The sequence below is a fragment of the Bombina bombina genome, chromosome 5, assembly GCF_027579735.1.
Source record: "Bombina bombina isolate aBomBom1 chromosome 5, aBomBom1.pri, whole genome shotgun sequence".
Classification (NCBI taxonomy): domain Eukaryota; kingdom Metazoa; phylum Chordata; class Amphibia; order Anura; family Bombinatoridae; genus Bombina; species Bombina bombina.
In genome coordinates, this window is record NC_069503.1 from 470,743,612 (window position 1) to 470,762,631 (window position 19,020).

The 19,020-nt window shown below is 39.9% G+C and overlaps 1 protein-coding gene across 1 annotated transcript in view; it reads left to right on the forward strand.

The window, feature by feature from the left end:
* TRIP13 (thyroid hormone receptor interactor 13) overlaps positions 1-16,614 on the forward strand; it is a 123,624-nt gene extending 107,010 nt beyond the window's left edge. Inside the window, exons 13-14 of the mRNA XM_053714355.1 lie at positions 1,693-1,762; positions 15,540-16,614. Of these exons, the coding sequence (XP_053570330.1) occupies positions 1,693-1,762; positions 15,540-15,635 (166 nt within the window). The 3' untranslated portion in view covers positions 15,636-16,614. The remainder of the gene's footprint in view (positions 1-1,692; positions 1,763-15,539) is intronic.
* Positions 16,615-19,020: the final 2,406 nt, after the last annotated feature.

Sequence of the window (19,020 nt, forward strand, 5' to 3'; positions counted from 1 at the left end):
GAGTGCACGTAAACTAGAATGGGTGGAAAAAGTGTAAACAACCGCCGTTAATAAACACTGCATTAAATCACACATTGAAGTATGTACCGCTGAACCCCTTGCTGGCCGCTGTTAAAATAAAAAATAAAAAAAAAGCTTTAGACCTGCTGGGGTCTGCTTGCCCGCAGCAGGGCTAAATGTAAAAAAAAAAAAATCACATGCCCGGCCCAAAAAACTGCATGTCCTGGGCGTTGTGCGATAGGAATTGCGCATCCCTGTAGTGTAATGGTGTGGGGGATATTTTCTTGGCACACTTTGGGCCCCTTAGTACCAATTGAGCATTGTTTAAATGCTACGGCATACCTGAGTATTGTTGCTGACCGTGTCCATCCCTTTATGACTACAGTGTACCCATCTTCTGATGGCTACTTCCAGCAGGATAATGCACCATGTCACAAAGCTCAAATCATCTCAAACTGGTTTCTTGAATGAGTTCACTGTACTCCAAAGGCCTCCACAGGCACTAGATCTCAATCCAATAGAGCACCTTTGGGATGTGGTGGAATGGGAGAATTGCATAATGGATGTGCAGCCGACCAATTTGCAGCATCTGCGTGATGCTATCATGTCAATATGGACCAAAATGTCTGAGGAATGTTTCCAACACCTTGTTGAATCTATGCCATGAAGAATTAAGGCAGTTCTGAAGGCAAAAGGGGATACTGCCCGGTACTAGCAAGGTGTAACTAATAAAGTGCCTGGTGAGTGTATATCAAAGTGTGCATAACCAGAGAAACAGCTATCTACAGCTTCATAACCAAAACACATCAAACATACACACCTGAACCAAATTTTAATTGGTTGAAATAATGCTCAATCTTATTAACACAAATGGGTACCACACTATAGTTTTACGATAGTAATTTATAACTGTGGAGCCTTTTTTTCCACATTTTCTTTTTCAAATCTCCCAAAATACTGGAGCTCTGCTTCACTGTGGATCTTATGGCTCTCCAAACAGAATACAATGACCGATTCTGTGTCTGCAGAACCAATAACCTGAAACATTTGTTCTGCCCTAAGCTTCAGTTGTTCCTTTCCCCTAACCTATGTTTTCCTCACAGATATCATGATACCCAGAATCCTTAAGAAATTGAAGCATGATCTTCAGTGGAAAATTCTCATTTGTGCATTCTAGCCACAAGATGCTTGATTTGCACATGTGGTCCTACTTTGTGCAGGTTCTTCATCAGTCTCCTACAGAGTCTAGACCTCTTTTCTCCTTTACCTTGATGTGCAAGCTTATTGTCCTGCTGCCTGGTTACTGCATCCATAATTCAGGCACACAAGGTTTCTTCTTATTCGTTAATAAAGGAAATCAACGTGTAAAGATGCACAGAACCACATTTTATTATCAAACAAATGCCTTTTCAAAATGTGTTTAACCCCTTTCAAGGTCCCAATGATTTTATTATTTTGACCTTTCTAGATTTAGTTTTGACCCCCTTCTCAATTGTGTCTTTAAAGTAATACAGTATTCCTCTATTGAGCCCATATTCGCCTGCTGCTGAAAATGCTCGCCTCCTTTTCCCACCAAAATATTTATGGGAACATGCTGTTCTTCTACCAAAAGTGGTGTGATATACTCTTTCTCACTCTCTCATGTCTAATGTCAGTAAATAAGATCTAATTAAAACCTCTTACATTCTGCAGAAAAAGCGAAGGACTCAGTGGGAGAGTTTTAAGGAAACTTCCTTTCCTGGCACATGCACTTTACTTACAAGTAAGTATATTTGAGTTAATTTCGATCTTTAATGCTTCAGTGGTGGGCAACAGGCATCTTTATTTTTGCATGTTGTCTTTTCAGATAAAGTTTTCCTACTTCCACTATTATATCCTTTAGACCAAGAAAACCTTTCCATATCTTGCAGCATAATTTCAATATGTACCCCTACTATAAACTTCTGTCAACCAATAAAACAATTCTCTATAAATATTCTGATGTTCTGTATTAAAGGAACAATAAAGTCAGGTTATTATTCTGTCAACCAATTAGAGCTGTGAGTCTTGAGCTCCTTTCCCACAGATCAGTTGTGCATTTTTTTTTATTTTCACGTTTTATTAAGTTATAGCTTTACAATATCATTGTTCACAAAGGTATATCAAGTAGTATGCATCAATAATTATCATAACCTAGGCTAACAGAGCAACATTTAGTTGTTTTTGGTCTTCTAATGCGTTAAATAAACAAGGTGGCATATAAAGAACATAAAAACTTCATAAAGAGTCCAGATATTCATCCCATTATTACTGGATTCAAGAAATATCCAGAACATTTAATTATAAAATAGATTTGGCTCTACTTACAGTAGTTGTCAAAAAAGCATTTGACTCTATCAGTTGGGACCATCTATCATTAGACAATTTTGTTTTAAAGGGCCCCTTTTTTAATTGTATCCGCGCAATATACAAAAATTCTTCCTCTTATCTATTAATGGTGAGCTGACCCTTAAGATAACTTTATCTAAGGAACTAGACGGAGATGTCTCTTGTCACCATTGCTCTTTAATAAAGCAATAGAGCCTTTGGCAATCTTATTGAGAAAAGAGCTGAAAGGGATCACGTTGGGAGGTAAGAATATTATCCTTTCTTTATATGCAGACAATCTATTGCTCTTTTTGAGTGATAATAAACAGAGTATTCCTTGCCTTCTGAATACTGTTAACAGTTATAGCTCTTTCTTGGGTTTATAAAATTAACCAGGAGAAATCAGAAATGCTTTGGATTCACAAGACAAAAAATAGTTTAGGAAGTCACCCATGTAAGGTTGTAGATAAGATTAAATATTATAATTGGATTTTCTGGTTAAATATGAGGTAGGCTGGTTACTGGAAAATGTTACTTTCTTTCATGTAATTGGCAAGAGTCCATGAGCTAGTGACATATGGGATATACAATCCTACCAGGAGGGGCAAAGTTTCCCAAACCTCAAAATGCCTATAAATACACCCCTCACCACACCCACAATTCAGTTTTTACAAACTTTGCCTCCTATGGAGGTGGTGAAGTAAGTTTGTGCTAAGATTTCTACGTTGATATGCGCTTCTCAGCATTGTTGAAGCCCGATTCCTCTCAGAGTACAGCGAATGTCAGAGGGACGTGAAGGGAGTATCACCTATTGAATACGAAGATTTCCCTAACGGGGGTCTTTTTCATGGGTTCTCTGTTATCGGTCGTAGAGATTCATCTCCTACCTCCCTTTTCAGATCGACGATATACTCTCAAATTTACCATTACCTCTACTTGACTACTTTTGCATTTGCGGGTATTAGGCCCGCGGGTGCGTCAAATGTTAGACTTTATGGCGTCTTTTTTGGTGCAAACTTTTTGGCGCGGGAAATTACGTTTTTTGACGCAACTTTGTCATTTCCGGCGTCACACGTGACGTCGAGACCTTTCACACAGCGGCGTCATTAGTAACGCAAGTGTGTCATTTCCGGTCAATTTTGGCGCCAAAAAACATTGCTGCCTGATGTCGGTTCTACCAAAGCTAAGTGCATTTGTTGCAAAATTGTAGAAATTATTCCACCGAATGTCATTTGTAATAGTTGTCATGATAAACTTTTACATGCAGATAGTGTTTCTATCAGTAATAGTACATTGCCAGTTGCAGTTCCTTCAACTTCTAATGTGCGTGATATACCTGTAAATTTCAAAGAATTTGTTTCTGAATCTATTATGAAGGCTTTGTCTGCATTTCCACCTTCTAATAAACGTAAAAGGTCTTTTAAAACTTCTCATTTAGCTGATGAAATTTCAAATGATCAACAACATAATAATTCATCCTCTTCTGATGAGGATCTATCTGAAACAGAAGATCCTTCCTCAGATATTGACACTGACAAATCTACTTATTTATTTAAAATAGAGTATATGCGTTCTTTATTAAAAGAAGTGTTAATTACTTTGGATATTGAGGTAACCAGTCCTATTGACGTTCAGTCTAATAAACGTTTAAATGATGTTTTTAAACCTCCTGTGGTTTCCCCAGGTGTTTTTCCCATTCCTGAGGCTATTTCTGATATGATTTCTAGGGAATGGAATAAGCCAGGTACTTCCTTTGTTCCTTCTTCAAGGTTTAAGAGATTATATCCTTTACCAGCAAAATCTATAGAGTTTTGGGAAAAGATCCCCAAAGTTGATGGGGCTATTTCTACTCTTGCTAAACGTACCACTATTCCTATGGAAGATCGCACTTCCTTTAAGGATCATTTTGATAGGAAGCTTGAATCTTATCTAAGGAAGGCCTATTTATATTCAGGTCATCTTCTCAGACCTGCTATTTCTTTGGGTGATGTTGCGGCCGCATCAACTTTCTGGTTGGAAAATTTAGCGCAACATGAATTGGATTCTGACATATCTAGCATTGTTCGCTTACTGCAACATGCTAATCATTTTATTTGTGATGCCATTTTTGATATTATCAAAATTGATGTTAGATCCATGTCTTTAGCTGTATTAGCTAGAAGAGCTTTGTGGCTTAAATCTTGGAATGCTGATATGACATCTAAATCTAGATTACTATCTCTTTCTTTCCAAGGTAATAAATTTATTTGGTTCTCAGTTGGATTCTATAATTTCAACTATCACTGGAGGAAAAGGAGTTTTCTCCAACATAGGTGTGTCCGGTCCACGGCGTCATCCTTACTTGTGGGATATTCTCCTCCCCAACAGGAAATGGCAAAGAGCCCAGCAAAGCTGGTCACATGATCCCTCCTAGGCTCCGCCTTCCCCAGTCATTCTCTTTGCCGTTGTACAGGCAACATCTCCACGGAGATGGCTTAGAGTTTTTTAGTGTTTAACTGTAGTTTTTATTATTCAATCAAGAGTTTGTTATTTTAAAATAGTGCTGGTATGTACTATTTACTCTGAAACAGAAAAGAGATGAAGATTTCTGTTTGTAAGAGGAAAATGATTTTAGCAACCGTTACTAAAATCGATGGCTGTTTCCACACAGGACTGTTGAGAGGAATTAACTTCAGTTGGGGGAAACAGTGAGCAGACTTTTGCTGCTTGAGGTATGACACATTTCTAACAAGACGATGTAATGCTGGAAGCTGTCATTTTCCCTATGGGATCCGGTAAGCCATTTTTTATTACATAAAGAAAAAGAGGCTTCACAAGGGCTTTTAAGACTGTAGACATTTTCTGGGCTAAAACAATTTATATATAAGTATATTTTATACCCCATAGCCTTGAGGAATTATTTTAATCTTGGGAACTATGTAAAATAACCGGCAGGCACTGTATTGGACACCTTATTCTCTAGGGGCTTTCCCTAATCATAGGCAGAGTCTCATTTTCGCGCCTCTATTGCGCACTTGTTTTTGGGAAGCATGACATGCAGATGCATGTGTGAGGAGCTCTGATACATAGAAAAGACTTTCTGAAGGCGTCATTTGGTATCGTATTCCCCTTTGGGCTTGGTTGGGTCTCAGCAAAGCAGATACCAGGGACTGTAAAGGGGTTAAATATAAAAACGGCTCCGGTTCCGTTATTTTAAGGGTTAAAGTTTCCAAATTTGGTGTGCAATACTCTTAAGGCTTTAAGACACTGTGGTGAAATTTTGGTGAATTTTGAACAATTCCTTCATACTTTTTCACATTTGCAGTAATAAAGTGTGTTCAGTTTAAAATTTAAAGTGACAGTAACGGTTTTATTTTAAAACGTTTTTTGTACTTTGTTATCAAGTTTATGCCTGTTTAACATGTCTGAACTACCAGATAGACTGTGTTCTGTATGTGGGGAAGCCAAGGTTCCTTCTCATTTAAATAGATGTGATTTATGTGACACAAAATTTAGAGAAAATGATGCCCAAGATGATTCCTCAAGTGAGGGGAGTAAGCATGGTACTGCATCATCCCCTCCTTCGTCTACGCCAGTCTTGCCCACACAGGAGGCCCCTAGTACATCTAGTGCGCCAATACTCCTTACTATGCAACAATTAACGGCTGTAATGGATAATTCTATCAAAAACATTTTAGCCAAAATGCCCACTTATCAGCGAAAGCGCGACTGCTCTGTTTTAGAAAATACTGAAGAGCATGAGGACGCTGATGATATTGGTTCTGAAGTGCCCCTACACCAGTCTGAGGGGGCCAGGGAGGTTTTGTCTGAGGGAGAAATTTCAGATTCAGGGAAAATTTCTCAACAAGCTGAACCTGATGTGATTACATTTAAATTTAAATTGGAACATCTCCGCGCTCTGCTTAAGGAGGTGTTATCTACTCTGGATGATTGTGAGAATTTGGTCATTCCAGAGAAATTATGTAAAATGGACAAGTTCCTAGAGGTCCCGGGGCCCCCCGAAGCTTTTCCTATACCCAAGCGGGTGGCGGACATTGTAAATAAAGAATGGGAAAGGCCCGGTATACCTTTCGTCCCTCCCCCCATATTTAAAAAATTGTTTCCTATGGTCGACCCCAGAAAGGACTTATGGCAGACAGTCCCCAAGGTCGAGGGGGGCGGTTTCTACTCTAAACAAACGCACCACTATACCCATAGAAGATAGTTGTGCTTTCAAAGATCCTATGGATAAAAAATTAGAAGGTTTGCTTAAAAAGATGTTTGTTCAGCAAGGTTACCTTCTACAACCAATTTCATGCATTGTTCCTGTCACTACAGCAGCGTGTTTCTGGTTCGATGAACTAGAAAAGGCGCTCAATAATAATTCTTCTTCTTATGAGGAGATTATGGACAGATTTCATGCTCTCAAATTGGCTAATTCTTTCACCCTAGACGCCACTTTGCAATTGGCTAGGTTAGCGGCGAAAAATTCTGGTTTTGCTATTGTGGCGCGCAGAGCGCTTTGGCTAAAATCTTGGTCAGCGGATGCGTCTTCCAAGAACAAATTGCTTAACATTCCTTTCAAGGGGAAAACGCTGTTTGGCCCTGACTTGAAAGAGATTATCTCTGATATCACTGGGGGCAAGGGCCACGCCCTTCCTCAGGATAGGTCTTTCAAAGCCAAAAATAAACCTAATTTTCGTCCCTTTCGCAGAAACGGACCAGCCCCAAGTGCTACGTCCTCTAAGCAAGAGGGTAATACTTCTCAAGCCAAGCCAGCCTGGAGGCCAATGCAAGGCTGGAACAAAGGAAAGCAGGCCAAGAAACCTGCCACTGCTACCAAGACAGCATGAGATGTTGGCTTCCGATCCGGGACCGGATCTGGTGGGGGGCAGACTCTCTCTCTTCGCTCAGGCTTGGGCAAGAGATGTTCTGGATCCTTGGGCACTAGAAATAGTCTCCCAAGGTTATCTTCTGGAATTCAAGGGGCTTCCCCCAAGGGGGAGGTTCCACAGGTCTCAATTGTCTTCAGACCACATAAAAAAACAGGCATTCTTACATTGTGTAGAAGACCTGTTAAAAATGGGAGTGATTCATCCTGTTCCATTAGGAGAACAAGGGATGGGGTTCTACTCCAATCTGTTCGTAGTTCCCAAAAAAGAGGGAACATTCAGACCAATCTTAGATCTCAAGATCCTAAACAAGTTTCTCAAGGTTCCATCGTTCAAAATGGAAACCATTCGAACAATTCTTCCTTCCATCCAGGAAGGTCAATTCATGACCACGGTGGATTTAAAGGATGCGTATCTACATATTCCTATCCACAAGGAACATCATCGGTTCCTAAGGTTCGCATTCCTGGACAAGCATTACCAGTTTGTGGCACTTCCGTTCGGATTAGCCACTGCTCCAAGAATTTTCACAAAGGTACTAGGGTCCCTTCTAGCGGTGCTAAGACCAAGGGGCATTGCAGTAGTACCTTACTTGGACGACATTCTGATTCAAGCGTCGTCCCTTCCACAAGCAAAGGCTCACACGGACATTGTCCTGGCCTTTCTCAGATCTCACGGGTGGAAAGTGAACGTAGAAAAAAGTTCGCTATCTCCGTCAACAAGGGTTCCCTTCTTGGGAACAATAATAGACTCCTTAGAAATGAGGATTTTTCTGACAGAGGCCAGAAAATCAAAACTTCTAAACTCTTGTCAAATACTTCATTCTGTTCCTCTTCCTTCCATAGCGCAGTGCATGGAAGTAATAGGTTTGATGGTAGCGGCAATGGACATAGTTCCTTTTGCGCGAATTCATCTAAGACCATTACAACTGTGCATGCTCAGTCAGTGGAATGGGGACTATACAGACTTGTCTCCGACGATACAAGTAGATCAGAGGACCAGAGATTCACTCCGTTGGTGGCTGTCCCTGGACAACCTGTCACAGGGGATGAGCTTCCGCAGACCAGAGTGGGTCATTGTCACGACCGACGCCAGTCTGGTGGGCTGGGGCGCGGTCTGGGGACCCCTGAAAGCTCAGGGTCTTTGGTCTCGGGAAGAATCTCTTCTCCCGATAAATATTCTGGAACTGAGAGCGATATTCAATGCTCTCAAGGCTTGGTCTCAGCTAGCAAAGGCCAAGTTCATACGGTTTCAATCAGACAACATGACGACTGTTGCGTACATCAACCATCAGGGGGGAACAAGGAGTTCCCTGGCGATGGAAGAAGTGACCAAAATCATCCAATGGGCGGAGACTCACTCCTGCCACTTGTCTGCAATCCACATCCCAGGAGTGGAAAATTGGGAAGCGGATTTTCTGAGTCGTCAGACATTTCATCCGGGGGAGTGGGAACTCCATCCGGAAATCTTTGCCCAAATTACTCAATTGTGGGGCATTCCAGACATGGATCTGATGGCCTCTCGTCAGAACTTCAAGGTTCCTTGCTACGGGTCCAGATCCAGGGATCCCAAGGCGACTCTAGTAGATGCACTAGTAGCACCTTGGACCTTCAAACTAGCTTATGTATTCCCGCCGTTTCCTCTCATCCCCAGGCTGGTAGCCAGGATCAATCAGGAGAGGGCATCGGTGATCTTGATAGCTCCTGCGTGGCCACGCAGGACTTGGTATGCAGACCTGGTGAATATGTCATCGGCTCCACCATGGAAGCTACCTTTGAGACGAGACCTTCTTGTTCAAGGTCCGTTCGAACATCCGAATCTGGTCTCACTCCAACTGACTGCTTGGAGATTGAACGCTTGATCTTATCAAAGCGAGGGTTCTCAGATTCTGTCATTGATACTCTTGTTCAGGCCAGAAAGCCTGTAACTAGAAAAATCTACCACAAAATATGGAAAAAATATATCTGTTGGTGTGAATCTAAAGGATTCCCTTGGGACAAGGTAAAAATTCCTAAGATTCTATCCTTTCTTCAAGAAGGTTTGGAGAAAGGATTATCTGCAAGTTCTTTGAAGGGACAGATTTCTGCTTTGTCTGTGTTACTTCACAAAAAGCTGGCAGCTGTGCCAGATGTTCAAGCCTTTGTTCAGGCTCTGGTTAGAATCAAGCCTGTTTACAAACCTTTGACTCCTCCTTGGAGTCTCAATTTAGTTCTTTCAGTTCTTCAGGGGGTTCCGTTTGAACCCTTACATTCCGTTGATATTAAGTTATTATCTTGGAAAGTTTTGTTTCTGGTTGCAATTTCTTCTGCTAGAAGAGTTTCAGAATTATCTGCTCTGCAGTGTTCTCCCCCTTATCTGGTGTTCCATGCAGATAAGGTGGTTTTACGTACTAAACCTGGTTTTCTTCCGAAAGTTGTTTCTAACAAAAACATTAACCAGGAGATAGTAGTGCCTTCTTTGTGTCCGAATCCAGTTTCAAAGAAGGAACGTTTGTTGCACAATTTGGATGTAGTTCGTGCTCTAAAATTCTATTTAGATGCTACAAAGGATTTTAGACAAACATCTTCTTTGTTTGTTGTTTATTCTGGTAAAAGGAGAGGTCAAAAAGCAACTTCTACCTCTCTCTCTTTTTGGATTAAAAGCATCATCAGATTGGCTTACGAGACTGCCGGACGGCAGCCTCCTGAAAGAATCACAGCTCATTCCACTAGGGCTGTGGCTTCCACATGGGCCTTCAAGAACGAGGCTTCTGTTGATCAGATATGTAAGGCAGCGACTTGGTCTTCACTGCACACTTTTACTAAATTTTACAAATTTGATACTTTTGCTTCTTCTGAGGCTATTTTTGGGAGAGAGGTTTTGCAAGCCGTGGTGCCTTCCATCTAGGTGACCTGATTTGCTCCCTCCCTTCATCCGTGTCCTAAAGCTTTGGTATTGGTTCCCACAAGTAAGGATGACGCCGTGGACCGGACACACCTATGTTGGAGAAAACAGAATTTGTTTACCTGATAAATTACTTTCTCCAACGGTGTGTCCGGTCCACGGCCCTCCCTGGTTTTTTAATCAGGTCTGATAATTTATTTTCTTTAACTACAGTCACCACGGTATCATATGATTTCTCCTATGCAAATATTCCTCCTTTACGTCGGTCGAATGACTGGGGAAGGCGGAGCCTAGGAGGGATCATGTGACCAGCTTTGCTGGGCTCTTTGCCATTTCCTGTTGGGGAGGAGAATATCCCACAAGTAAGGATGACGCCGTGGACCGGACACACCGTTGGAGAAAGTAATTTATCAGGTAAACATAAATTCTGTTTTTTTGCCTCAGGATAAAAAACCTAAGGGTAAATCTAAGGCTTCTAACCGTTTTCGTTCCTTTCGTCAGAATAAGGAACAAAAACTCAATCCTCCTCCCAAGGAATCTGCTTCCAGTTGGAAGCCTTCCTCAAACTGGAATAAATCCAAGCCATTTAGGAAACCATAGTCTGCCCCTAAATCCGCATGAAAGTGCGGCCCTCATTCCAGCTCAGCTGGTAGGGGGCAGATTAAGGTTTTTCAAGGACTTTTGGATAAAATCTGTCCAAAATCATTGGATTCAGAGCATTGTCTCTCAAGGGTATCGAATAGGATTCAAAGTAAGACCTCCTGTGAGAAGATTTTTTTCTCTCGCACATTCCTGTAAATCCAGTAAAAGCTCAGGCTTTTCTGAAGTGTGTTTTAGATCTGGAGTCTTCAGGGGTAATCATGCCAGTTCCTCTTCAGGAACAAGGTTTGGGGTTTTATTCAAACCTATTCATTGTACCAAAGAAAGAAAATTTGTTCAGACCAGTTCTGGATCTGAAAATTTTGAATCGTTATGTAAGAGTACCAACTTTCAAGATGGTGACTATAAGGACTATTCTGCCTTTTGTTCAGCAAGGACATTATATGTCCACAATAGACTTGCAGGATGCATACCTTCATATTCCGATTCATCCAGAACACTATCAGTTTCTGAGATTCTCTTTTCTAGACAAGCATTACCAATTTGTTGCTCTTCCATTTGGCCTAGCAACAGCTCCAAGAATCTTTTCAAAGGTTCTGGGTGCCCTATTATCTGTAATCAGAGAACGGGGTATTGCGGTGTTTCCTTATTTGGACCATATCTTGGTACTAGCTCAGTCTTTACATACTGCAGAATCTAACACGAATCAACTAGTGTTGTTTCTTCGGAAACATGGTTGGAGGATCAATTTACCAAAAAGTTTCTTGATTCCTCAGACAAGGGTCACCTTTTTAGGTTTCCAGATAGATTCAGTGTCCATGACTCTGTCTCTAACAGACAAGAGACGTTTAAAATTGGTTGCAGCCTGCCGGCGCCTTCAGTCTCAGTCATTCCCTTCAGTGGCTATGTGCATGGAAGTTTTAGGTCTCATGACTGCAGCATCGGACGCAATCCCCTTTGCTCGTTTTCACATGAGACCTCTACAGCTTTGTATGCTGAATCAATGGTGAGGGATTATACAAAGATATCACAATTAATATCCTTGAATCCCAATGTACGACATTCTCTGACATGGTGGATAGATCACCATCGTTTGGCTCAAGGGGCTTCTTTTGTTCGCCCAACCTGAACTGTGATCACAACAGATCCGAGTCTTTCAGGTTGGGGAGCTTTTTGGGGGTCTCTGACAGCGCAAGGGGTTTGGAAATCTCAAGAGGCGAGATTACCAATAAATATTTTAGAACTCCGTGCAATTCTCAGGGCTCTTCAGTTCTGGCCTCTACTAAAGAGAGAACCGTTCATTTGTTTTCAGACAGACAATATCACAACTGTGGCTTATGTCGATCATCAGGGTGGGACTCACAGTCCCCAAGCTATGAAAGAAGTATCTCGGATACTTGCTTGGGCGGAATCCAGCTCCTGTCTAATCTCTGCGGTACATATCCCAGGTGTAGACAATTGGGAGGCGGATTATCTCAGCCGCCAGACTTTACATCCAGGGGAGTGGTCTCTCCATCCAGATGTGTTTTCTCAGATTGTTCAGATGTGGGGGCTTCCAGAGATAGATCTCATGGCTTCTCATCTAAACAAGAAACTTCCCAGATACCTGTCCAGGTCCAGGGATGTTCAGGCGGAAGCAGTGGATGCGCTGACACTTCCTTGGTTTTATCAACCTGCTCACATCTTCCCGCCTCTAGTTCTTCTTCCAAGAGTGATTTCCAAAATCATCATGGAAAAGTCTTTTGTGTTGCTGGTGGCTCCAGCATGGCCACACAGGTTTTGGTATGCGGATCTGGTTCGGATGTCCAGTTGCCCGCCTTGGCCACTTCCATTATGGCCGGACCTACTATCTCAAGGTCCGTTTTTCCATCAGGATCTCAAATCATTAAATTTGAAGGTATGGAAATTGAACGCTTAGTTCTAAGTCATAGAGGTTTCTCTGATTCAGTGATTAATACTATGTTACAAGCTCGTAAATCTGTTTCTAGGAAGATTTATTATAGAGTTTGGAAGGCTTATATTTCATGGTGTTCTTCTCATAGATTCTCCTGGCATTCTTTTAGAATTCCTAGAATTTTGCAGTTTCTTCAGGATGGTCTGGATAAGGGTTTGTCTGCAAGTTCCTTGAAAGGACAAATCTCCGCTCTTTCTGTTTTATTTCACAGAAAAATTGCTATACTTCCTGATATACACTGTTTTGTACAGGCTTTAGTTCGTATTAAGCCTGTCATTAAGTCAATTTCTCCTCCTTGGAGTCTTAATTTGGTTCTGAGGGCTTTACTGGCTCCTCCTTTTGAACCTATGCATTCTTTGGACATTAAACTACTTTCCTGGAAAGTGTTGTTCCTTTTGGCTATCTCTTCTGCTAGAAGAGTTTCTGAGCTATCTGCTCTTTCTTGTGAGTCTCCCTTTCTGATTTTTCATCAGGATAAGGCAGTTTTGCGGACTTCTTTTCAATTTTTACCTAAGGTTGTGAATTCTAACATTAGTAGAGAAATTGTTGTCCCTTCTTTATGTCCTAATCCTAAGAATTCTTTGGAGAGATCCTTACATTCTTTGGATGTGGTAAGAGCTTTGAAATATTATGTGGAAGCTACTAAAAATTTCAGGAAGACTTCCAGTCTATTTGTTTTATTTTCTGGTCCTAGGAAAGGTCAGAAAGCTTCTGCTGTTTCCTTGGCTTCTTGGTTGAAACTTTTGATTCATCAAGCTTATTTGGAGTCGGGTCAAACTCCGCCTCAGAGAATTACAGCTCATTCTACTAGATCAGTCTCTACTTCATGGGCTTTTAAGAATGAAGCTTCAGTCGATCAGATTTGCAAAGCAGCCACTTGGTCCTCTTTGCATACATTTACTAAATTCTACCATTTTGATGTATTTGCTTCTACGGAAGCAGTTTTTGGTAGAAAAGTTCTTCAGGCAGCTGTTTCAGTTTGATTCTTCTGCTTTTGATTTAAGTTTTTTCTTTTCAAGTGAAAATAACTTATTTTTTGGGTTGTGGATTATTTTTTCAGCGTAATATGGCTGTTTTTATTTTATTCCCTCCCTTTCTAGTGATTCTTGAGTGGAAGACTCCACATCTTGGGTATTGATATCCCATATGTCACTAGCTCAGGGACTCTTGCCAATTACATGAAAGAAAACATAATTTATGTAATAACTTACCTGATAAATTCATTTCTTTCATATTGGCAAGAGTCCATGAGGCCCACCCTTTTTATGGTGGTTATGATTTTTTGTATAAAGCACAATTATTTCCAAATTTCCTTTTGTTGATGCTTTCTACTCCTTTCTTTATCACCACACTGCTTGGCTATTCGTTAAACTGAATTGTGGGTGTGGTGAGGGGTGTATTTATAGGCATTTTGAGGTTTGGGAAACTTTGCCCCTCCTGGTAGGATTGTATATCCGATATGTCACTAGCTCATGGACTCTTGCCAATATGAAAGAAATGAATTTATCAGGTAAATTCTTACATAAATTATGTTTTTTATGAATTAAAAGAGAAAATTATACCTGCCTTTTCACTTTATAAAATTAACCAGGAGAAATCAGAAATGCTTTGGATTCACAAGACAAAAAATAGTTTAGGAAGTCACCCATGTAAGGTTGTAGATAAGATTAAATATTATAATTGGATTTTCTGGTTAAATATGAGGTAGGCTGGTTACTGGAAAATGTTACTTTTTATGAATTAAAAGAGAAAATTATACCTGCCTTTTCACTTGGCAACATTAATAGGTAATTTAAGACTTGAACAATGTAACTAAGCTAATTTACTTGTATTTTGAAATATTAGGGTGGCCTGGCAAAAAATGATTTAAGGAAAGCCAGTTCAGTTGCCAGATCTCCAAATATTTACCAATTCTATGTAACCCGCATTTTTCTCCAGGCTTAACCTCCAGTCCAGGATTTTTTAAATTTGGTCTCAAATATTTGATTCAAGTAAAAAAAAGTCTGACTAATGCAATTAAGACTTTCAACTCTTCTGAGTTTTTTAATTTTCAAAATCAGAATTTGTGTTTATTTATAAATCAGGCATCTATATTTGACCTTACAGAGAAGCAGGGTAACAATTGGGAGGGGGGTGAAATAGAGAAAGCTATTAAGAGCCGGCTTTCACTCTCTCAATCTGGAAATTATTTGTTATGGTTAAACACGGTTAGAATAACCTATAATCCCTGACTCAAAAATGGCAAAATATATTGAATGATTTAGAATTGGAAGATATTAAACAGAGTATTCTGCTGCCTGAAATGCCACTACTTTGACAGCTTGGAGAGAAACTCCTATAAGACAAATAAATAATTCTTATATCTCTGTTACTTCTATTGCAGTGGTCTGCAAATCCAGTGCATCCACACAATGTGCCACTCTGTTCTGAGTGCTATAATTAGCCACTAGGTATAGCATGGCTCTTTCGGAGTTCAGAGGTTATTCTTTGTACTGCTCATGAATTGATCTTTTAGTGAGGACTTTTGTGCACCAATGATATGGTGAAGTAATCACTGTACGGGGCCTTTTTGTTAGATTGCACTTGAGCTGGGCTCTGGCGCTGCGTCTCTCCGGCCTTCACTGCTTTCATCTTGCAGCATAGCGTTCCTCAGCCCCTCCTACTTCCTCCTCCTACCGGAACCAGTTCATGTTGCAGAAATGTAGCTGCTTTGTTATAATGTTGTATGTTGCATTGAGTTTAAATAAAGTAATACGTGTCCGAAAAAATACACTATAGGTTTTTTATATTCATCTAAACTGAGATAACCAAATTGATATTTTATAAACATTAAAATATTTATGAATATTTTAAAAACTTTTTTTTTTTTCCTTATGTCTTTTTAGTCTCCTGTAGTTACCATTGAAAAATTCCTTCAGGCTCTTTTGCTTGCTGTGGAGAAACAATTTGAAGAAAGAAAGAAGCTTTCAGAGTGTGCATAGCACCATCTAAGATGCTCTGTGATACATTCTTATTCATTGTATGTTGCATTTTCACAGTATCAATTGAAACCATAAATGGCTTAACATTTTGTTAAAAGGGATAGTCTAGTAAATATTAAACTTTCATGATTCAGATAGAGTATGCCATTTTAAGCAGCTTTCTAATTTACTCCTATTATGAATTTTTCTTCTTTCTCTTGGTATCTATCTTAAAAGGCAGGAATGTAAGCTTAGGAGACGGCCCATTTTTGGTTCAGTATCTGGGTAGTGCTTGCTGATTGGTGGCTACATTTCTGAATCATGAAAGTTTAATTTTGACTAGACTATCCCTTTAATTTGTGGCAGAGATCAAAACTATATTTTTTTGTAGAAATATATACAGATGTAAAGTTACTTATACCGGCACACATGATAAAAGCTGTACATAAAAGGAGAACATGACCTGCTTCTTATGCTGTCCTAATTACCGTATATCCTTTTTCATGTGTGTGTCTTTTTTTTTTTTTTTTTTTTTGTTCTTTAAATACCATGGACACTATGAAATACAAAAGCTGTTATTTGTTGTAAACATATTTACAGTTTATAATTGTAGTAAAGGATGTTAAAGTTTTTTTTTGGGGGGCTCTGTTTTTTTCTGTTTTTTATGGGGATTTAATGCAAAATATCATTCTAAGATAACATACCAGTTGGCTAAGGCATTCAAAGAATTCCAAGAGGGTTAACATTTGAAACAGATGTTTGTCAGTTGTGGGGACGATAAGAGAACCTCTGGATGCAGGGTAATAAGACTAATTCCATCTCTTGGTAGCGGAGTATGACATGCACAGAAACATTTGGTAGGTTACAATACAGACCTCATTCTGACTATTCAATGGATTAAATCTCACAATGTTTTAAACGTTATAGATCATTGAGATTATATATGTCCACTTTTTTAAATATTTTTTTTCTTTTAATAAATATATATTTTTAAAAAGATCATCCATTTTGATTGTGTCATTGTCTATATAGTGATAACCATGAGGTAAAATGTTTCTCTGAAGAGTCTGTTCTTTGAAGACCTCACTACTTATTATGACTGAATAAATATAATGCAGTGTTTATCAAACACATTTAGCCTTCGGAACCTCTTCAGAAATATACAAAAATACCTAGGGAACCCTAAGATTCGAGAGTAGCTGCTGAACTATCTAAATAGCCTCTTACACACACACACACACACACACACAGCTCAGTAGCCAGAATATAAATGTTTACAGTTAGAAATTAACCCTTAGTTTTTTATATATCCCTTTTATTGACTTCAAGGGACAGTAAATGTAAAATTATGTTGGATAAGGCTGCACTGTTTTTAAGGGGCTTGAGAAGTTTAATTGTATTAATGATAATTTCTCTTGTAAGATGCATCAAGTCCACGGATTCATCCATACTTGTGGGATATTCTCCTTCCTTACAGGCAGTGGCAAAGAGAGCACCCACAGCAGAGCTGTCTATATAGCTCCTCCCTTAGCTCCACCCCCCAGTCATTCTCTTTGCCTACTCTAAGTACTAGGAAGGGTAAAGTGAGTGTGGTGACAAAAATGTTAGTTTTTATTTTCTCAAGCAAAAGTTTATTTTAAATGGTACCAGTGTGTACTATTTACTCTCTGGCAGAAAAGGGATGAAGATTTCTGCAAGGAGGATGATGATCTTAGCACTTTGTAACTAAGATCCACTGCTGTTCTCACAAGGGCTGAAGAGTACAGGAAAACGTCAGTTGGGGGAACGGTTTGCATGCTAAGCTGCATTGAGGTATGTTCAGTCTATTTTTTTCTAGACAGACTGTGATAATTCTAGAAAAGGCTGACATTGTCCCCATGAGGGAAGGGTAAGCTGTATTCAGACTCTTAGTAGGAATCCTAGCTTGCATAAAGGACTCATTGGTTACTGGTGACACTGATAGGAAAAAACGTTTCTTTATTGAAAACATAACGTTTTTTGAGGGACTTTAAGGGGTCATTGTGGCTTATTTAGGGGTTATTAACCCACATGGCTAGTTTAGAAACACTCTGGTGTGTTTCTTTTAGGCCCCATAACATCGAGTGAGGTGGGAGGGGCCTATTTTCGCGCCTCAGTTGCGCAGATTCTTTTACTCAGAGACATCCAGCTGCTTCCCCAGAGGGTCCTGCTGTGTTTGAGGGCTTAAAAGAAGTTTTTTTTCCCACAAATCTATCCTAAAGGGCAGGTAGGCGTGGCAAGGTGCTGAACGTTTTTTTACCGTTTTTTAACGTTTTGTCAATCCCTTTTTTACATTAAGGGGTTAATCGTTTATTTGTCTGGCTGTGCAAAGTTACTAAAGCTTTATGGTGCTACTGTAAAAATTTCGTAAAGTTTACTGCTTTTTTACACTGTTTTGCAGAGCTTGTGCATCTTTTTTTCTCTTAAAGTACCTTTTTTTTCTAAGTATTATTTGCTTTGATTAAAGTGTTTTCCAAGCTTGCTTGTTTCATTACTAGCCTGTTTAACTTGTCTGACATCAAGGAAAATCCTTGTTCAATGTGTTTAAAAGCCATTGTGGAACCCCCTCTTAGAATGTGTCCCACTTGCACTGATATGTCTATAAATTATAAAGAGCATATTTTAGCACTTAAAAATATTGCAATAGATGATTCTCCGACAGAAGGAAATGAGGGTTTGCCATCTAGCTCTCCCCAAGTGTCACACCCAGTAACGCCCGCACAAGTGACGCCAAGTACCTCTAGTACGTTGAATTCATTTACTTTACAAGACATGGCCACAGTTATGAATACAACCCTCACAGAGGTTTTATCTAAACTGCCTGGTTTACAAGAAAAGCATGACAGCTCTGGGTTAAGAACAAATGCTGAGCCGTCTGACGCTTTAGTAGCCGTATCCGATATACCCTCACAATGTTCTGAAGTAGGGGTAAGGGATTTGTTATCTGAGGGAGAAATTTCTGATTCAGGAAATAAGCTCCCTCAGACAGATTCTGATATGACGGCCTTTAAATTTAAGCTTGAATGCATCCGCTTATTGCTCAGGGAGGTATTAGCAACTATAGATGATTGTGACCCTATAGTGGTCCCAGAGAAATTGTGTAAAATGGACAAATACTTAGAGGTTCCTTCTTCTCCAACCTATTGCGTGCATTGTTCCTGTAACTACTGCAGCTGCTTTCTGGTTCGAGGCTCTAGAAGAGGCTCTTCAGATGGAGACTCCATTAGAGGATATTATGGATAGAGTTAAGGCCCTTAAGTTGGCTAATTCTTTCATTATAGATGCCGCTTTCCAACTGGCTAAATTAGCGGCAAAGAATTCAGGTTTTGCCATTTTAGCACGCAGGGTGTTATGGCTTAAGTCCTGGTCTGCTGATGTGTCATCAAAA